General features: G+C 37.9%; 1 protein-coding gene across 1 annotated transcript in view; it reads left to right on the top strand.

The window, feature by feature from the left end:
• The window catches only part of NSUN7 (NOP2/Sun RNA methyltransferase family member 7), a 55,834-nt gene extending 37,910 nt beyond the window's left edge, over positions 1 to 17,924 (top strand). Inside the window, exons 10-12 of the mRNA XM_028088636.1 lie at positions 2,370 to 2,487; positions 16,155 to 16,278; positions 17,295 to 17,924. Of these exons, the coding sequence (XP_027944437.1) occupies positions 2,370 to 2,487; positions 16,155 to 16,278; positions 17,295 to 17,924 (872 nt within the window). The remainder of the gene's footprint in view (positions 1 to 2,369; positions 2,488 to 16,154; positions 16,279 to 17,294) is intronic.
• The last annotated feature ends 4,661 nt before the right edge of the window (positions 17,925 to 22,585 follow it).

The raw sequence follows: 22,585 nt of genomic DNA, 5'->3' as shown, positions 1-22,585 counted from the left end.
GTCCTTGATATGTGTGAATAAATGAGTGAGTGCAGGTAGTAGTAGTATCTCAATTTACAGAAGAAGAATCTGAGAGTTTAAATAATTTTCCCAGGTTCATACAGCAGTTAAGTAAAGAAATGGAATTCATATCTAAGTCTATTTCTAGAGTCCTTTAAACTAGTCATGTGCTATGGCTCATGGGAGAATGCCTGCAGTATCAAGCTCATGGTAATGTGCAATATTATTTGTTTGTGTTTGTAACTGGCTTGGTCACATTCATTGAGCTTCCAGTTTCCAAACAGATCAATGAAACCAGCAGCTGGTTCTTTGAAAACATTAATAAAATCGATAAACCCCTACTCAGACTTTTCAAAAAGAAAGAAAGGATCAAAATAAATAAAATCACAAAAGAGAGAGGAGAAATAATAACCAACACCACAGAAATACAATTATAAGGGAATATTATGAAAAGACACTATGCCAACAAATGGGACAACCTAGAAGAAATGGATAAATTCCTAGAAACATATAAACTACCAAAACTGAAACAGGAAGAAATAGAAAACCTGAAGAGACCGATAACCAGCAAAGAAATTGAATCAGTAATCAAAAATCTCCCAACAGGGGTGCCTGGGTTTAATTGGTTAAGTATCCGACTCTTGATTTTGACTCAGGTCATGATCTCAGGGTCCTGGGATCGAGCCCTTATCAGGCTCTGTGCTCAGTGGAAAGTCTGCTTAATGATTATCTCCCTCTCCCTCTGCCTCTCCCTACACATAGTCTCTCTCTCTCTCAAATAAATAAAAAAATCTTAAAAAAACAAAACAAAACAAAACTCTCCCAACAAACAAAAGCCCAGGGCCAGATGGCTTCCCAGGGGAATTCTACCAAACATTTAAAGAAGAGTTAATACCCATTCTTCTCTAACTGTTCCAAAAAATAGAAATGGAAGGAAAACTTCCAAACTCATTCTACAAGGCCAATATTACCTTGATTCCAAAACCAGACAAAGGCTCCACTAAAAAAGAGAATTATAGGCCAATATCCCTGATGAACATGGATGCAAAAATTCTCAACAAAATACTAGCAAACCAAATCCAACAATACATTAGAAGAATTACTCACGATCAAGTGAGATTTATTACTGGGTTGCAAGGGTGGTTCAACATTGGCAAATCAATCAACATGATACACCACATTAATAAAAGAAAGGATAAGAACTATATGATCCCCTCAATAGATGCAGAAAAGGGATCTGCCAACAGGTGTTGGCAAGGATGTGGAGAAAGGGGAGCCCACTTACAGTGTTGGTGGGAATGCAAACTGGTGCAGCATCTGTGAAAAACAGTATGGAGGTTCCTCAAAAAGTTAAAAATAGAACTACCCTATAATCCAGCAAAGGGTACAAAAATACTGATTTGAAGGCATACATGCACCCCGATGTTTATAGCAGCATTATCAACAATAGCCAAACTATGGAAAGAGCCCAAATGTCCATCGACTGATGAATGGATAGAGAAGATGGTGTATATACATATATATTCAATAGAATATTACTCAGCCATAAAAAGGAATGAAATCTTGCCATTTGCAATGATGTGGATGAAGCTAGAGAGTATTATCCTAAATGAAGTCAGTTAGGGGCGCCTGGGTGGCTCAGTCGTTAAGCGTCTGCCTTCAGCTCAGGTCATGATCCCAGGATCCTGGGATCGAGCCCTGCATCGGGCTCCCTGCTCCGCGGGAAGCCTGCTTCTCCCTCTCCCACTCCCCCTGCTTGTGTTCCCTCTCTTGCTGTGTGTCTCTCTGTCAAATAAATAAATAAAATCTAAAAATAAAAAATAAAAAAAATGTAGTCAGAGAAAGACAAATACCATATGATTTCACTCATATGTGGAATTTAAGAAAAACAAAACAAAACAGATGGAACACGGGGGAAAAGAGAGAGAGTCAAACCAGAAAGCAGACTCTTAACTATAGGAAACAAACTGAGGGTTGCTGGAGGGGAGGTAGGTGGGGAAATGGGTTAAATGGGTGATGGGGATTAAGGAGAGTACTTGTTGTTATGAGCACTGGGTATTGTATGTAAGTGATGAATCACCAAATTCTACACCTGAAACTAATATTACACTGTATGTTAACTAACTGGAATTTAAATAAAAACTCGAAAAAAAAGAATTTTCAATTTCCATACAATCCAATTAGACTTACATAACTTATTGGCCATAGACTTACATTATTAACACGTGCTTTAAAGGGGAGTCATGCAAGCATTTATGGAAATCATTCCCCTTACATCCCATGTGGTATTAATATCAAATAGATGTTTGGAAACATAAATCTGTTTAGAATTGTTAAAGGGGTTATTATTATTAATTACTGTCTTATAGTTACCAAAGCTCAAGCAGTCGTTTATTGCACATGCTCAGTTTATCCAGAAGAAAACGAAGCTGTTGTTAAGAAAGCACTGGAATTTCAAGACCTTGGGATTAAAGTACAGCCTTACAGGTAAGGAAGGAATCATTTCAAACTCAATTAAATATTTCTGAGAGTGAATGATTGTGATTTTCTAAGTTATGTAAAGACATCCCATGTCCTTTTTGTTATACTTTAACATGACCAAATAACCTAACTTCTTGCAACTATAATGTAGATTCTGTAGAGCCTTTACAAATGGCTTGGCATAAGCATTTTCTTGTACTACTAAAAATTCTTTTGTTGTTGTTAGTAAAGCTAAAGGCATTTTGGCTTTGAGTTGATTGGTTTTTTTGGGTCTAAATTTTATATCCCGAGTTTTATATACATTTATGCCTCAATACAAGAAAAATAAGTATATAAATAAGTATATAAAATAACCTTAGGAAGGAGAGAGAAAATTATTTAATTGGATGTTTATTATCTGAAAACACTTTCTTAGCCCTTTGTAGCCTTTGTCCCTCACAAGCACTGAGGTAAAAATAGCCTAAATAATTCAAGTAGCTTCTGGGTAAAATGCTGCAGTAAAATGCTGCAGGGGTAGAGGGCAGAGCAAGAATATTCCATCTGAACTGTGGACATCAAAATAAGGAATAGATCTAAAAATACATGGCACCAATTAGTCCTTTAAGACTGTACAATAGGTATTTTTAAACATCTCTTCTATTTTTTACTTATTTTTCATCTTCTGAACTTTACCTATAATTCTTATAGAAGGTTCTTAATATGCATATGGTTTGCTCCCTCCTTTTAACTTGATATTTTTTCCTTTGCTGTTCACAAGTGGCTATGTTAATTACACTTGTATTTCCCTTCTTACTTGACTTTACTTCCTTATTTAGTAGCTCCTGTTGGCGGCTAATGGCCAACCTCCTGTTCTGAGAACTCCTCAACACAGCATTAGCTATATCACCATCTAGTGGCAAAGAGAATTATTGTGGGTATATAACAAAATTGATCAATGTGAACGATTTGATTTGTCTGTCAGGGATGTTTTCTAAGATTAGAATATGGCAAAAATGGAGAAACATCTACATTTTAGTTCATTAGATTTTATTTCAGGTAAGCCACCGTGAATGATTAATCCATAATATGGTATAAAAGACACAAGTAATATTAAAAGACATAAAGACAGAATACTGTGGGATTTGGGCTAAAATTGGAGAGTATATATATTCAAGAGGTTTAACTACTTGCTAAGGATGCTGTTGAAAGAACTTATGAATTGCTTAGGGAAGTACAATGCATGGCTTCTAAGAATCATTTCTTAACTCCCAAAGTAGTAGAATTTACATTTGAAAGCAATATTATATGCCATCCAATCTAATCACCTCTCTGTTGTTTAAATTTCCTTCTAATATTCTAAAAGTAGCTCATTTTTGGACTTTAGCCATCATGATACTTATCTTAGGTTTATGCTCTTTCTTCCGTGTTCTCTACTGTAAAAACTTCAAACATTACAGAAATACCAACTTTAAAAATAATGAATTTTCCCAAATTTCATCCCCTTAGATTTAACCATTAACAGTTGGATGTGTAGTCTTTCAGGTTTTCAGGAACCAAAGGTTGTACACATTTTAAGTTGTAACTGGTCTTGTCAAATTACTCACCAAAATTTGCACTCTTATTTTAACCTATTTCCCCACAGCTTCACCAATGCTAGGTTTTATCAGACTTTTAAATCTTTACCAGTCTGAGGGATGAGAAGATGAGATCTAGTTGTAGACTAAATTTCCATTTCTCCATGAATAAGGTTGGGCACTTTTGCAGTTATTTTGCAGTTATTGACTGCAGTTATTCACTTTTGCAGTGTAATGTTGGAGGTTCCAGAGCAGTAGTCTTCAAACATTTTTGTTCAAATACTCCCTACCGTTTAAAAATTATTTATTTATTTATTTAAGAGAGTGTGTGCGAGAGAGCATGAGTCAGGGGCAGAGGCAGAGACAGAGGGAGAGGGAGAAGCAGATTCCCCACTGAGCAGGGAGCCCGATGTGGGACTCGATTCCAGGACTCTGAGACCATGACCTGAGCCAAAGGCAGATGCTTAATGGACTGAGCCACCCAGGCGCCCCATTCCCTACCATTTTTTTTAAATGACTGTCATCTTGTTCTATATTTTAAAGTTGACATCTAATATTTTTCATCATAAGTTTAAATAGTTGCAGATTATTTCTGGAATATTATATTACACGTGATTTAAATATATTTCTGTTAAATCTTTGAATCTGCACATTTATCTATTTAATTTATGGAAAAATGTTGAATTTGTTACCTGTTTTTCAAAACTAGTTCTCATTGTTAAAACCAGATTGACCTTGTCAGGAGAAATCTGACTTTATTCTTTAATTCAAATAAACATGTTAATATGCCCCTGTGATTTACTTCAAATTATAATTCAAAGATACAAATAAGGAAGGAGAGGGAAGGAGAGGGAGGGCAGGAAGGGAGTGACAAAGTTGGGGGGAAAAGGAAGGAAGAAGTTAGTTCACGAACAGAGCTTTGTTAAGAGTTTGGCACCCTCTTAAAGATTTCTTACCTAAACTCTGTTTTGCCATGGGAGAGGAGAGCCACAGTCTTGAGTTGTCCTTTTGTTTAGCATCCTAGAGACTTTAACATCCCAGGACAGTGCACTAAGATGAGGTAGGTGCCTATTTTTGTTGTGGGAGAAAGGTATTGTGAAAGGAGAGGAAGGAGAAGTGGCTGTAACGTGGGTTCCCATATATCGACCTCAGTGTATCTTTGTGGGGATTGAATATATTAATACATGAACATCACCTGACACATACATGTTCTATAAATGTTCATTGTTATGGTTATTGCTATTAATTTGTAAGTTGTCTGCTTGTGTTCTTTACCACTTTTTCAATGGCATTATTCATCTTTTTCTTCTTTTTATATGTGATTATATATTAGGGATATTAGCTGTTTTCATATGAATTACAAATATTTTTTAGATTATTTATGTTTTAAATATTTAAAAATTTTTAATTCCAGTATAGTAAACATACAGTGTTATATTAGTTTCAGGTGTACACTAGAGTGATTCAACACTTCTATCCATTACTCAGCGCTCATCATGATAAGTGTACTCTTAATCTCCTTCACCTATTTCCCCCATCCCCCACCACCTCCCCTCTAGTAACCACCAGTTTGCTCTCTATAGTTAAGAGTCTGTTTCTTGGCTTGTCTCTCTCTCTCTTTCTTTTTCCCTTTGCTTGTTTGTTTTGTTTCTTAAATTCCACATATGAGTAAAATCATATGGTATTTGTCTTTCTCTGACTTACTTCACTTAGCATTATACTCTAGCTCTATCCATGTCGTTGTAAATGGCAAGATTTCATTCTTTTTTTATGGCTGAATTATATTCCTGTGTGTGTGTGTGTGTGTGTGTGTGTGTGTGTGCGTGCACGCGCGTGCGCGCCACAGCTTCTCTATCTATTCCTCAAACAATGGACACTTGGGTTGTTTCCATATCTTGGCTATTGTAAATAGTGCTACTATAAAAAGAGGGGTGCATGTATCCCTTAGAATTAGTGTTTTTGTATTCTTTGGGTAAATACCCAGTAGTGCAATTGCTGGATCCTAGGAAAGTTCTATTTTTAACTTTTTTGAGGCACCTCCATACTGTTCTTCAGAGTGACTGCACCAGTTTGCCCTTCCAACAGTGCATAAGGATTCCTTTTTCTCTACATTCTCACCAACACTTGCTTGTTTCTTGTGTTGTTGATTTTTAGCCATTTTGACCACTGTGAGATGATATCTCATTGTAGTTTTGATTTGTATCTCCCTGTTGATGAGTGATGGTGAGCATCTTTTCATGTGTCTGTTGGCCATCTGGATGCTTTCTTTGGAGAAATGTCTGTTCATGTCTTCTGCCCATTTTTAAATTGGATTATTTGGATTTGGGGTGTTGAGTTTTATCTTTATATAATCTTGGATACTAACCCTTTACTGAATATGTCATTTGCAGATATCTTCTCCCATTCCTCAGGTTGCCTTTTAGTTTTGTTGATAGTTTCCTTTGCCATGCAGAAGGTTTTTTTTTTTTTTTTTTATGTAGTCCCAATAGTTTATTTTTGCTTTTGTTTCCCTTGATTTAGGGGATCTATCTAGAAAAAACTTGCTACATCTGATGTCAGAGAAATTAATGCCTATGCTCTTTTCTAGGATTTTTATGGTTTCAGGCCTCACAGGTCTTTAATCCATTTTGAATTTTATTTTTGTGTATGGTGTAAGAAAGTTTCATTCTTTTGTATGTTGCTGCCCAGTTTTCTCAACAGCATTTGTTGAAGAGACTTTTTCCCATTGGATATTCTTTCCCGCTTTGTCAAAGATAAATTGTCCATATAATTGTGGGTTTACTTCTGGATTTTCTATTCTGTTCTGTTGATCTATGTGTCTATTTTTGTGCCATACCATACTGTTTTGATCACCACAGCTTTGTACTATAACTTGAAGTCCAGAATTGTGATGCCTCCAGCTTTGTTTTTTTTTTTTTTTTTACTTAAAGATTTTATTTATTTATTTGACAGAGAGAGACACAGCGAGAGAGGGAACACAGGCAGGGGGAGTGGGAGAGGGAGAAGCAGGGAGCCCGACGGGGGCTCCATCCCAGGACCCTAGGATCATGACCTGAGCTGAAGGTAGACGCTTAATGGCTGAGTCACCCAGGTGCCCCTGTTTGTTTTTTCAAGATTGCTGTGGCTGTTTGGGGGCTTTTGTGGTTCCTTACAAATTTTAGGATTGTTTGTTCTTGTTCTGTGAAAAATGCTTTTGGAATTTTGATAGGGATTGCATTAAATGTGTGGATTGCTTTGGGTAGTATAGACATTTTAACAATATTTGTTCTCCCAATCCATGAGCACAGTATATCTTTCCATTTCTTTGTGTCATCTTCAACTTCTTTTATCAGTGTTTTGTAGTTTTCAGAGTACAGGTCTTTTACCTCTTTGGTTGGGTTTATTCTTACACATTATTATTTTTGGTGCAGTTGTAAATGGGATCAATTCCTTGATTTCTCTTTTTGCTGCTTCATTATTGGTGTATAGAAATGTAACAGATTTCTGTATATTGATTTTGTATCCTGCGACTTTACTGAATTCCTGTATCAGTTCTAGCAGTTTTTTGGTGGAGTCTTGCAGGTTTCTCTATATAGTAGTATGTCATCAGTGAATACTGAAATTTTACTTCTTCCTTGCTGATTTGGATGCCTTTTACGTTGTTGTTGTCTGATTGCTGTGACTAGGACTTCCAGTACTATGTTGAATAAAAGTGGTGAGAATGCACATCCTTGTCTCATTTCTAACCTTAGGAGAAAAGAAAGGTTCTCAGTGTTTCCCCACTGGGGATGATATTAGCTGTGGGTTTTTCATATATGGCCTTTATTATGTTGAAGTATGTTCCTTCTAAACCTACTTTGTTGAGGGTTTTTATCATGAACCAATGTTGTATTTGGCAAATGCTTTTTCTTTTCTTTCTTTTTTTTTTTAAAGTAGACTCCACACCCAGTGTGGAGCCCAGTGTGAGGCTTGGACTTACAAGCCTGAGATCAAGACCTGAACTGAGATCAAGAGTCATATACTTACACCAACTGAACCACCCAGGCACCCCTCAAATGCTTTTTCTGCGTCTACTGAAATAATCATATGGTTCTTATCCTTTCTCCTATTGATGTGATGTATCACACTGATTGATTTGGGAATATTGAACCACTCTTACAACCCAGGAATAAATCCCACTTGATCATGGTGAATGATTTTTAGAATATATTATTGGATTTGATTTGCTAGTATTTTGTTGAGAATTTTTTCATTTATGCTCCTTAGCAATACTAGCCTCTAGGTCTCTTTTTTTGTGACATCTTTCTATCTGGTTTTGGCATCAGGGTAATGCTGGCCTTATAGAATGAGTTTGGAAGTTTTCCTTCCTCTTGTATTTTTTGAAATAGTTTAAGAAGAATAGGTATTAACTCTTCTTTAAATTTGGTAGAATTCCCGTGGGAAGCTACCTGGTCCTGGACTTTTGTTTGTTGGGAGCTTTTTGATTACTGATTCAGTTTCTTTGCTGGCAATTGGTCAGTTCAATTTTTCTATTTTTTCATGTTTCCGTTTTGGTAGTTTATGTGTTTCTAGGAATTTAACCATTTCTTCCAGGTTGTCCAATTTGTTGGCATATAGTTTTTCATAATATTCTAAGTGTTTGTATTTTGGTGGTGTTAGTTACTATCTCTCCTCTCTCATTTGTGATTTTACTTATCTGGATCCTTTCTCTTTTTTTCTTGGTAAGTCTGGCTAGAGGTTTCCAGGTCCTGGTTTCATTGATCTGTTCTATTGTATTTTTAAGTTATAGAAACTTAAATAAATAAGTGTTATAGAAACATTTATTTCTGCTCTAATCTTTATTATTTCCTTCCTTCTGTTAGTTTTAGGTTTTGTTTGTTATTCTTTTCCTAGCTCCTTTGGGTGTAAGGTTAGGTTGTTTATTTGAGATTTTTCTTGCTCTTGAGGTAGGCCTGTATTGCTATTAACATCCCTCTTAGAACTGCTTTTGCTGTGTCCTGAAGGTTTCAAACCATTGTGTTTTCATTTTCATTTCTTTTCATGTACTTTTTAATTTTTTCTTTTATTTCTTAGATGAACCATCCATTGTTTAGTAGCATGTTATTTAACCTCCATGTATTTGTGGTCTTTCCAGAGTTTTTCTTGTGGTTGACTTCTAAGAAGTTTCATAGCATTGTGGTGAGAAAAGATGCATAGTATTATTTCATTCTCTTTGAATTTGTTGAGGCCTGTTTTGTGGCCTAACATGTGATCTCCATTCTGGAGAATGTTCCATGTGCATTTGAAAAGAATGTGTATCCTGTTGTTTTAGAGTGGACTGTTCTGCATATTTCTGTTAATCCACCTGGTCCAGTGTGTCATTCAAAGCCATTGTTTCGTTGTTGACTTTCTGTTTAGATGATCTATCCATTGATGTAAGTGGGTGTTAAAGTCCCTACTATTATTGTGTTATTATGAATTAGTTCCTTTAAGTTTGTTATTAACTGTTTTATATATTTGGGTGCTCCCATGTTGGGTGCATAAACATTTACAATTGTTACCTCTTATTGAATTGTCCCCTTTATTATTAAATAGTGTCCTTTTTTGTTGTTACAGTCTTTGTTTTAAAGTCTATTTTGTCTGATCTAAGTATTGCTCGTCTGGCTTTCTTTTGACACCCATTTGCATGATGAATATTTCTCCATCCCCTCACTCTCAATCTGCAGGTGTGTTTAGATCTGAAATGAGCCTCTTGTAGGCAGCATACAGATGGGTCTTGTTTTTTTTATCCATTCTGTCACCCTGTGTCTTATGATTGGTGCATTTAGTACATTGACATTCAAAGTAATTATTGATAGATATGTATTTATTGCCATTGTATTACTTGTTTTGTGCTTGTGCTTGTGTCTGAAGATTTTCTCTGATCCTTTCTTGTTGTTCTCTCTTTCATGGATTCTAGTGATGTATTTGGATTTCTTTCTCTTTATTCTTTGCCTGTTTATTAGTAGTTTTTGATTTGTGGTTACCATTAGGTTTGTATATAACATCTACATGTAGCAGTCTATATTAAGTTAATGGTTATCTAAGTTTGAACTCATTCTTTTCTTTTCCCCATGTTTTAGATATATGTGGTGTCATACTTTATATCCTTCTATTTTGTGAGTTCCTTGACTGATTTTTTACAAAAGTATTCATTTTTTGTTTTTTGGTTTTTTTTTTAAGATTATTTATTTATTTGATATGACAGAGAGAGCGAGCAAGCACAAGCAGGGGGAGTGGCAGGCAGAGGGAGAAGCAGGCAGAAGCAGGCTCCCTGCTGAGCAGAGAGCCCAATGTGGGACTTGATCCCAGGACCCTGGAATCATGACCTGAGCCGAAGGCAGACGCTTAACCAACTGAGCCACCCAGGCGTCCCCAGAAGTATTCATTTTTGCTGCTCTTGTGTTTCCTACCTTCATACTGTCATTTTTGGTCTTTCCTTTCCACTCAAAGAGTCCCCTTTAATATTTCTTGCAGGGCTGGCTTAGTGGTCATGAAGTCCTTTAGTTTTTGTTTGTCTGGGAAATTCATTCTCTCTCCTATTCCAAATGATAGCCTTGCTGGATAGAGTATTCTTGCCTGCAAGTTTTTCCCATTCAGCACTGAGTATATCACGCCACTTCTTTCTGGCTTGGAAAGTTTCTAATGAAAAATCCATCGATAGTCTTATGGGGTTTCCTTTGTATGTAACTGTCTTCTTTTGTCTTGTTGCTTTTAATATTTTTTCTTTATCACTATATTTTGCCATTTTAATTATAATGTCTTGGTGGGGCACCTGGCTGGCTCTGTTGGTAAAGCATGAGACTCTTGATCTCAGGGTTGTGAGCTTGAGCCCTACGTTGGGTGTGGAGCCTACTTAAAATTAAAAAACAATATGTCTTGGTGTGGATCTGCTTTTGTTGATTTTGTTGGGGGGTTCTGTGCCTCCTGGATCTGGGTATCTGTTTCCTTCCCTAGATGAGTGAAGTTTTTAGCTATTACTTCTTCAATTTTCTGCCCCCTTTTCTCTCTCTTCCTCTTCTGGGACTCCTATAATAAGAACGCTATTACGTTTGATGGAGTCGCCGAGTTCCCTAAGTCTATTCTTATGCAAAAAGTTCACTCGCCCCCAAAGAAGCTGTAAATGACATGGCACCAACAGGACCATAGCGCGACCACTGCCTCAGAGAGATCTGAGGCCAGTGGCTGACAAATGCCTGGGCCGCACTGGGGGCCCCAACTCTCCTCTCAAGCATGATCATATGCTTTAAACAGTATGTTACTTATATGTTTTACTTAGATCTCTAGCTGTGACCTTGTCCTGTTCTTTCATTTGGAACAAATTCCTGTTTTCTCATTTTGTCTAAGTCTCCGTGTTAGGAAAAGTCAGCTATGTCTCCTGTTCTTGAGGGTAATGGCTTTATGAAGAAGAGGTCCTTTAGTGCCCTGCAGTGTAGTGTCCCCTGTTCCCCAGGGCCTGACACTTCTCAGAGGGTCTCCAGTGTGTGCTGTGTGTGCTCTGCTATTGTGGCCTGGCTACTTTATCCTTCAGGCCCGTCACCTGCAGAGGCTCTCTTTGTCTGTTGTGGGCAGTGTTTGGTCTCTGGCCTGAATGTGGTGCATTTTAACTAGGTTAAAAATTAACTAGGTTAAAAACTAGGTTAAATTTAACTGTAGTCTGCTTGTGAAATGAGACATGTCTCTACTGTCACCAGAACCAAGGCCTCACCAAAACACCCTGGTCAGGAGATAATGGTGTTGGCAGGGATCTGGGCCAGTCTTTTGGGAAAGCACACACTGAGCTTGAGGCAAGGGTGACTAGAAAGGGCAGTTGTTCCAGAGGGTGAGGGGGCAGGGCTTGGTGTAAGCAAGTTATGCGGTGAGTGTTAGCCCTGTGCTTATGCTGAGGGGCAGGGGAGGGAAATGATGCCAGCCAGTTCCTTTGTTCCTGGAGGGTTCTGTCCATTGAATGCTGCCTCTTTGAGACATGCTCCAAGATGAACAAATAACCTCCCCACTCTGTGTTCCAGGCACTCTTCAGATTGCTATTTCCACACTATGTGTCTGCGGGCTGTTTGCCTGCCCTCTCTCCCGAAGCAGTCCCGATGTCCTCCGAGCTCTCCCAGATCCAAGCATGCTGACCTTTAAAACTCCAGGCTTTAAGTCCTGTCGGTTAAAAGAACTCACAAAACTCACCTCTCACTTCCCAAGTCCATTGCTATGGAGGTTCGTCTTTTCTGTGTGTTCTCCTGTGTACTAGTGTATCTCTCACCCATCTCTGAGACCGTGGCTCCCTCCCCACTGCAGCTCCACAATCTATTTCTCCCCCAAGCTGAGTCTATACACTTCCTAGATTCTTCAGTGTGGCCTCTTCTCTACGTTGGGTTGTGGTTTGTTCTGCCAGTCTTCAGATCAATTTCTGGGGTATTTAGGATGATTTGATAGTTACTAAGTTGTATCTGTGGGACATGGTGAGCCTAGGATCCTCCTACTCTGCTGCCATCTTCCAAGAACTCCTGTAGACCTGGATTTAACGGGTTCTTGTGATTAGGTCGGGCCCACCCTTGTAATATGCATAGCTTGAGGTTAACTAATTTGAGACCTTAATTACATCTGCAAAATTCCTTTTCCCAGGTGCCTCATTTTCCTGGGCTGCACAACAAATTATCCCAAACCTGGTGACTTTAACAAGAGAAATTTATTCTCTCACAGTTTGGGAGACCAAAAGTCCGAATGTCAAGGTGTTGGCAGGCTGGTTGGCTTCCGGAGCCTCTGAGGGAGACTGTTTTATGCCCCCTCCCAGCTTCTGTGTTTGTTAGCAATCTTTGGTGTCCTTGACTTGTAGCTGTGTCACCCTTTGTCTCCATCTTCACATGGCCCTCTTCCCCTTTGTGTCTCTGTATCTGCCCTACTTATAGGGACACCAATATTGAATTTAGGGTCTACTCTACTCCAGTATTATCTCATCTTAACGAATGATATCAACAAAGACCCCATTTCACAAATAAGGTCACATTCTGGGTTTTGGGTGGGCATGAATTTTGGGGGAACATAATTCAACCCCTAACAGTCCACTGTGTCTCCCTAAAATTGAAGTCTGTCTCATGCATGAAATATATCCAACTCACCCCAACATCCTCAGGTCCTCACCCATTCCAGAATCAATTCTAAATCCAAAATCTCATCTAAATATCAACTCTACAGATTCCAAATGTGATCATCTAATGTATGTGTGACTGGGTATTAATTTATTATTTGAAGAAATGGCCTGTAAGCTGGAGTTTAGAAATAACTTTGTTATGTGGGGACAATTTCTATAAGGTAACTTGACCAATCTTAATTAGGATTATTATTACCATTTAAAAAGACAGCATATATAGCTAAGATATATCATATGTATTAAACACTTACTAAATATTTATTATGTACCAGACACTCTTTTAGGTGCTAGGAATATATTAAAAATTAAAATTGACAAAACCCCAACCTTCATATTTACATTCTGGAACTAAATATGTTCCCAATTGGTAAGAAATCATTATTTTCAAAGAGTATTCTTTACCTTATGTGAATAAATTTTTTTTGATGATTTCTATTTGTATAGAGCATATATATGACTAGGCCTCTGAAATTCAATTTGTTGATTATAAGGCTGCCTTTAGAACCTACACAGCTATTATATTTCAGCTTAGTTCAACATAAACATTTATCAAGAACCACCATTGGCACCACTCTGTGGTATGTCATTTGAGGTCATATGGGTCTGCCTGCATCCTAAGCGACCTCTACACCTCTTACTCACCTTATGTCCCAGCCACCTGGAAACACTTGCTGTACCCTGAACACATTTTTTTAATTATTATTATTTTTTCAATTTAATTTAAAAATTAATTTAAAATAAATTTGAATAAATTAAATTAAATTAAAATAACTATCTAAAATTTAAATTTTAGCTAGTTAACATACAGTGCAGTACTGGTTTCTGGAGTACAATTCAGTAATTCATCACTTACATACAACACCCAGTGCCCATCATAGCAAGTGCCCTCTTTTTTTTTTTTATCTTTTAATTTTTTTATTGTTATGTTAATCACCATATATTACATAATTTGTTTTGGTGTAGTGTTCCATGATTCATTGTTTGTTCATAACACCCAGTGCTCCATGCAGAACGTGCCCTCTTTAATACCCATCACCAGGCTAACCCATCCCCCCACCCCCCTCCCCTCTAGAACCCTCAGTTTGTTTTTCAGAGTCCATCGTCTCTCATGGTTCGTCTCCCCCTCTGACTTACTCCCCTTCATTCTTCCTCTCCTGCTATCTTCTTCTTTTTCTTTTTTCTTAAAATATGTTGCGTTGTTTGTTTCAGAAGTACAGATCTGTGATTCAACAGTCTTACACAATTCACAGTGCTCACCGTAGCACATAGCTTCCCCAATGTCTAAAACCCAGCCACCCCATCCCTCCCAGCAAGTGCCCTCCTTAATACCCATGGGCTAGATGGGCGCATCTAGCCCATCCACCACCCACTTCCATCAACCCTCGGTTTGTTCTCTATTTTTAAGAGTCTCTTATGGAATGTTTCCCTCTCCTTTTTTTCTTTCCCCCCTTCCCTTATGTTCATCTATTTTCTTTCTTAAATTCCACGTGAATGAGATCATATGGTATTTGTCTTTCTGACTTATTTCACTTAGCACAATATTCTCTAGCTCCATCCATGTCCTTGCAAATGGCAAGATTTCATTCTTTTTGATGGCTGAGTAACATTACATTGGGTACATATACCACATTTTCTTTATCCATTCATCAGTCAATGGGGTTCTCTCCATAGTTTGGCTGTTGTTGATAATGCTGCTATATAAGTACCAGGGTGCATGTATCCCTTTGAATCTGTATTTTTGTATCCTTTGGGTAAATATCTAGTACTGCAATTGCTGGATCGTAGGGTATGAACTTACCTTTTTATGACACACTGTACTTTTGTTCATGTTCTTCTTTCTGCCTAGAAATACTTTATGTTACTGGAAACTTACTCATTCTTCAAGACACAGCACCAATGGTTCTTCTTCTGTGGAGTCTTCAGATCTGCTATCCCATGGCCAGAGTTAATTGTACCTTATTCCTACATGATTTTGTCTCTACTTGGCTCAGCATTCTTACTGGGTCTTCTTTATATTATTATAAAGTTTCTCCAACTAAACTGTAAACTGTTCAAAAGAATTAATATTTATGTGCCTTGCACATAGTAGGCAAATAGTGAATGAATAAATATACATTTAAAAATGGTTTCAAATCACTAAATTCTACACCTGAAACTAGTATTACACTGTTAACTAATTGGAATTTAAATAAAAACTTGGAAAAAAATGGTGTTAAATTTCAAAATATACAAAATAATTAACAAGAGTTCCTGACACCTTAATTTATATGGAAAAATGTTTATTCCTTTATTAGATATATTTTAATTGCAAAAGCATGGGCATATAAGAATTATTTACTATTTATGAATGAACCACTTACTACTGAATGAGAAATTAAATAGTAAATATAAAAACCAAAAAGTTATTTTCCACATAATAGTGATTAGAGCTTTTTATGTTTCTGGCACAAAATCTTTGTTGTGCACTTTCTTGAGCACTGTGTAACACATTCACTAATACTCAAAAAGCAGTTGGGAAGAATAATGTAGTTAAAACGATAGGCCATTTTTATGCTGTAATTGTGCAAAAAGTAATGAAAAGAAGGAAGTCCTACTTTTTGTATTTTGACAACATGTGAAAGAAGGATTTTTTCTGTTTTATCTTTGTGATTACTATACATATTTACCTGTTTTGATAATGGAAGTCTTTTTGTTAACATATTAGCGACTTGGAAAAGAGTTTTTAATTTGTGGCAAGGTTGATATTCTTGGCATAGTTGCTTAAAGATGCAAACCTTGGGAAGCAAAATAAATTATGAGCTAACATGAAATATTAGAGCTTTTAACTTACAATATTGTTCTACTTTGGCATTTTATTCTTGTTTGGAATTTTTGTTTAAATGATTAGAAAACATAATAGAAGAAAAATTGTTGCAATTTACTGTCTCTCTCGATTGGCAGACGAGCCATTCTAACCATTTCCCGTTTGCTCATTTCTATTGCAGGCTTAGTCCTCCTGTCCTTCCACTGTGCTCCTTAAAGGAAATACATCTGTCTACTGATAAATTTTTCAGAATGGAACCATCTGGAATTACCAATGGTTGTTTTCTTTCTGTTCTAACAAGGGAGGTAAGGGGGAAAAATTCCAATCCATGTCATACTTTGGAATTAAGAAAGGACAAACCTCATAAAGAGGAACCTAGGTACTTTGTGAACACTTTGTAATGGTGTGCTTATTTATGAATACCCACCGTTTGCATTGACATGGATGGGACTGGAAGGGATTGTGCTAAGTGAAATAAGTCAAGCAGAGAAAGACAATTATCGTATGGTTTCACTCATATGTGGAACATAAGGAAGAGCACAGAGGACCACAGGGGAAGGGAGGGAAAACTGAATGGGAAGAAATCAGAGAGGGAGACAAACCAGGAGAGACTCTGGACTCTGGAAACAAACTGAGGGTTACAGAAGGGACGGGGGTGGAGGGAGAGGGTAACCGGGTGATGGGTATTAAGGAGGGTATGTGTGGTGATGAGCACTGGGTGTTATATGCAACTAATGAATCGTTGAACACTACATCAAAAACTAATGAGGTACTATATGCTGGCTAACTGAACATAATAAAAAATAAATAGCTAAAAGACAGGAGAAAGAGTTACTACTGTGTGGCACAAAAATCCCTATTTTTTTTTTAAGGGTACTTATTTTTTTTAGTAAGCTCTACACCCAACATAGAGCTCGAACCCACGACCCTGAGATCAAGAGTTGCTCACTCTTCCGACTGAGCCACCCAGGCGCCCCCAAATCCCTATTTTTATCTTCCTATTCCCCCTGGGCGTTCCTCCCTTGCCTGCTCTCCACCCCCACTTTCCAAGCACTTGGCCAACATCTAGTTCATCATGGCTTACATGGAAGAAATAAGGCCTAGAATTTTTTTTTCTATCAGATTTACAAATGGGGAAGTTTAAGTACAAAAAGACAGTCATTTGCTGAGGTTTATGGGATATATTCAGGACTAAGGCCTAAAAACCATTTCTTTTATAGTAATAAAGATACTCATTTGTTTTTCCTGAAGCTGAGAACATTTGTAATATGCACAGCAATAGTTAACTCCGACACTGAGTAACTGCTTCTTTTAATTGCAGCGGGACCCATCTGAGACAGTGTCTGTGAGAGACGTTCTGGCCCGTGCTGCCGCTAAGGGTCTACTGGATGGAATTGAGTTGGGTAAATCTTCAAAGCGGGAGAAGAAGAAGAAAAAGTCAAAAATATCATTGCCGAAAACTCCCACTAGTGACAACAGCGGCATCCAAACGAAAATCGCTGAGTTCCTGAATCGAGAAACGAATGCAAATGCTAACCGGTCAGAGACACTGACAACAAAAACATCTCTGCCACAGAAAAAAGCCACTTCAGCAGCTTCTTCCTCGCACGTCAGAAAACCCGGCAAGCCCGCCGCCAATCCCTTAGTGCCTACATTTATGAAGAACACAGCTCACCCCAGACCGTATGAACGGCAGACAAACTTCATAAGACCTCGCCCAGAAGACAGAGTGATCGCACTGAAACCCATAGAGATTGTTTTGCCTCCAGTGATGTTGCCATCTTCAAGTCCCCACGGGATCAAATCTCAGATACCAACTCAACATTTTTACTATCATTGGGTTGGACCCAAGACCGGTTACTTTCCCTCACCATCAATAACCAGAAGAGGGGAAAAGCCTAAAGAGAACTTACCTTCCTTCCCATTCAGACGTCCTCGACCATGGCTTTGACTGTGTTGTAGTTTTTACAGACGTCGAGGGCAGTTGACTTTCTGTCAAAGTCTGATACCTCTCTGAAGGTTAGATAACCCTACACAAGATACTCACCCTTTTGGTCACTTAGTATCTTCTAAATGTGATAGTACCTTCAAGAGAATGAAGACAAGTGAGAAACAATAATGTAGGCGATTCAACACGGCCGGAGTCCTGCACTGCACCAGCTCAGTGCTGACCTGTTCTAGAATGTCCAGCTGTAGACTCAGGATCGGCTGTTAGAACTTGCCTCCCTCCTGCTAACTTCCAGTCAGGCCTCAGGACACTGTTAAGAGGAAGCTGCAACAATTCTTCCTGAAGGGAAACACTGTCTGCCTTGTAACAGACTTGAGGTGGTTTATTAGCGCAGACAGGGAAAAGCTGCAGGCCTCACACCGACTTGAGCTTGCTTTTCCGGATCTATTCACTTGTGGTTTGACATTTTCAATCACTATGGAGGTCGATTTTTTTTTTCTTAAAATATCAAAATATTCTTTAAACATGGGATGGCATGAGTTTTTGTAATGTGATTGAGATTGAGTCCAAGTAGAAAGAACAGAAGGTTCTGAAGTTCCAGGTGTGGGTAGTTCAGCTGCACGTTAGTACCAGAGCGGAAACAGTTTCTCATGGGAAAAGCTTCCAGGATCCTGAGCAGATGGAACACAGTCCACTATCCCTGCTTACCAGGCCAAATACAGCTGTAAAAAAGTGTACACAGATTGCCATCTAAATAGTACTAACTCTGAGGAAGAGGCAAACCTGCTGAATACAAGTGACACCGATTATTGAAGAAATCCATAAAAATGTCTGATTCTGTTCCAAGATCAGGGGAAATAGTAAAATCTGCAAGTCATTCCGAATGGCACACGGTAATCACACTTTGGGGAATCATTTCTGATGCACAATTAAAATATATTGTAGCACTATGTTAATTATATTAAAAGTCAATTCATCTTGGATGTATTATCAATTGCCTACCAAGAATTGGTATGATTATCATTTCTGGGTCTACTGATTCTTTTTTCATCATGGAAACAGAAATTGTTTGACATTAAATCAAATGAGTTACAACTATGAAACCTATTGTTTAAAAAATGTTCATAGACACAAAGTTTGAATATAAAGTTCTATTTTCAGAATCCAGTTGTGTTGAACAGTGTTATGTAAATTCCTAAATGTTTAATTCAGGTGGCATGATTTCAGTAGAATATTATCCTCTTCAAGATGAATTTTTAGGTGTATTTTAGCTCTAACATTCTAGTCGTCATTTTCTCACTTGAAGTGAGAATAAACAAAATGGTGAATTTCATTTTAGTAGTAATAAATATTTTCGCTGAAAATTTATTTATCAGAATGTGTCAGCGAAGGAAACAGGCCTTTTTATATGTGAACTTCTATTTTAAATCCCCAGAGAATTCTCACTTATGACTCTCAGAAAGTACAGAAATGTTTTAAGTGCCCAACTTAATTTACTGATTTCTCTTTAAATTTATTATGTTAATCACCATACATTACATCATTAGTTTTTGATGTAGTGTTCCATGATTGTTTGTGCATAACACCCAGTGGCTCCATGCAGATCTTAATTTACTGATTTCAAAAATCAAAAACGATAGACCTCTTTGTTTCAAAAATTAGGTCTTTCCTCATACTCCCTATTGTCTGGCTCTGGACGCTCCAGGCCTCCAGAGGGCTAGCTGGTGCAGCCGAATTGAACTTTGTTGGGTAAAGAGCAGTATTTTATCCCTGGAATCGCTAATTCCTCCTGCCCTCTTCCCCTGCCCCAGGTTGAAAAGTATTCCATTGTCCAAAAGTAGCAGGTCTGAGATATTTATTCTCTGTGATGTTATAAAAACTCTCATTGTAGAGGAATAGTTCAGGATATTTTTCTGGTAAGCTTGTGATTCATGTCGTATCACAACCTAAGCCCCTTATTTTCAGTATCTCATAGTACGCATCTTGTCACTATTTTTCTCTTTAGAAATATATGGAGATTCTGAATGATTCATTAAGCCTGTAGTGTTCTTCTTTGACAGTCTTCTAAGGACATGATCAATTATTTAAGTACTTTGTAGAGTAAAAAAGGAAAAAGACTTTGGATAAAAACGTGAGAATTCTAGTGGAGAATATTGATTACACTCACATTTTCTGTTCTTGAGCTTCTTAGAGAAAAGTGCTGCAAAAATCTAAAATAATGAATTTACTGGTAGATTCTCCAATAGCAAATTTTATCTGAAATTACTTACCACTAATATAATACCTGAAACCAAAATGAAATTTTGTTCCTTCATAGTAACTGCCTTTGAATAGAGTTAAGAAGACACTGGAGGGGGGTGGTGATTGAAGATGAACCAAAAAAAAAAAAAGAGTACATACTCTAAATTCCACTTATCTCATATGTCTGACAGTTAAAGTAGCCCTAGCCCAGATCTAACTGCTTTTCTGGTTACCTTTGATTTTGGATTTAGTGACTGTACAGCTTTTTTTTTTTTTTTTTAAGATTTTATTTATTTATTTGACAGAGAGAGAGAGAGAGAGAGAGCGTGCGCACAAGCTGGGGGAGGGGCAGCGGCAGAAAGGGAAGCAGGCCTCCCGCTGAGCAGGGAGCCCGATGCGGGACTTGAGCCCAGGATCTTGGGATCAGGATCTGAGCCGAAGGCAGATGCTTAACCGACTGAGCCACCCAGGCGCCCCTACGCTCTTTGACGTCAGGTTCTTAACAAGAATGAAAGCTAGACTACCTTGATAGGAGGAAGACTGCTTCCAGAAGTCTCTAGTTGGTGACTAAGGCCGCCGGCTGTTGTTCCTGATCAACAAGGGCAGTGTGATAAATTACTCAGAATTTCAAGTTACTTTCTAGTTCTTACCAGGTGGAAATCTGCAATAACAATCCAAGCAGAATTTTTCATTACCAAAATGATCTTTAATTTAAGAATCGTTTGAAAATAAAATGACTAGCATGGAGACACTACCCTTGCATTTCCATTCCTGGGTCTATAGGATTGAGATGTCAGATAAATGAGCCAGACATTTTATGCAGCTAAGTTTATTCTCACAACATATTACATTAAAATGTGTAAAAGTGGTCAACAGCAAACGGGGCAGAAAGCAAAAGCAAACGTTCTTTCAGGATAAACAAGCTGCTTTGGATGGCAGGGAGTGCTCTCACTGATAAAGTGTGAGCCCAATCTTTTCTCTGAAGCTGAAATAAATTAAACTTCATTTTCCTGGCTGTGTAACACACATGTCAGCTGTGTATTAGGTTAAGGAAGCCTGGCAAACTAGAGAGCTAATGGTTTTACTAGTTAAATTGTGCTAGCATCAGTTAGGCATAGGTTTTTCACGTTGTTTGTGAAATCTTCAATTTGTGTTGCAATGCTTATGAAATGAGTGTGTCATACAAGAAAAGGAGGAAAGATTTCGGGTTTTCTAGTAAGTGACCTTGTGTAGAATGGTCTTACAAATCTCCATCATAAGATCAGACTGGATTTTTAAAAAAGTAGCAGTGCCAACAGTTTATCACAAAGAACTTACTTTAATGGAAATGGGTCTAATGTCCCTTCATGCAACCAGACAGACACAAACAGAAAACAATGGTCCTAAGTAGCTATGGGTGATCTTATATCCAGGTGGAAACAAAGGGCTTGTGGACATGTGTCTTTGAGGGGAGATCACATGTGCTGTGAAGGATATAAAAACAAAGCACCGAGCAGTGCTTTTGGTTTGCAAAGTAAAGTTTTTGCCAGAGGCCTGGTGGCTGTTCCCCTTGATGCTGCCAAGGAGCACACAGATGAGGTGGCAAGTCTGCGTCTGTCTAGCTGCTTTTAAAAAATAAAAGGACCTTTGAGCATTTTGCCATTTCTTCTACATATTCCAATAAAAATGTGACTACAAATCATTACAAAACCACCTTTTAGGCGACGTATAGTTCACTGAGATTGCTTAGGCCTGGATACACTGTGAGATACTATCCAGTAAAGATAATACATTAACACAATAATGCAGTCTATTTAAGTAAAAATAGAATAAATAAAATAAAAATATTTCAAGCCGTATTTAACAGGTTAATTAAAACAATGGTAAGACGAACGAGGCATAGCGGACACGGCCGCCTGTTCACCGCGTCGCGGGTCTAAAGAAGATGCATAGATAACCCGAGTGTGACCACAGCGTCGGGTGAGACACGGCGCCCTCTCCCAGAGAAATGCACACACACCGTCACACGTACTTTTTGGCCATGGCAGAAAGTGTCCGAACGCTCTGTTTAACGTAATGAATCTTACAAAAAATTAATTGCATTTAGGACGCAAAGCTGTTTTCAAAACAATATCTGCAGTAAAGTTTTCAGTATGTAAAGGCTATCATTCATCTTAACATATCCTATAATTGCATATATCAATCAGTTTGCTACTTAAAGCTAGCTCAGTATTCTTGATCCTGAAAACAAACAAAGGTATGCCTTAAAAATTCAACAGTGGGTTCTGGTAGAGATTTCCAATATAAAAGTGGGTGACTTATTCAGAATTTTTATCACACTAAAACCTTTCACTGTGGAGATCGAGATGAGAGATCACTGTGATTGAATTTTGAACAGCTTTTCAAAGGGCAAACTAAGGATTTTCTTAACGCAATAATTTCTG

This window comes from Eumetopias jubatus, unplaced genomic scaffold (assembly GCF_037043125.1).
Source record: "Eumetopias jubatus isolate StellerSeaLion01/CBP00866 unplaced genomic scaffold, mEumJub1_p1.0 scaffold_2, whole genome shotgun sequence".
Classification (NCBI taxonomy): domain Eukaryota; kingdom Metazoa; phylum Chordata; class Mammalia; order Carnivora; family Otariidae; genus Eumetopias; species Eumetopias jubatus.
This window is presented reverse-complemented; position numbering and strand designations above follow the sequence as displayed.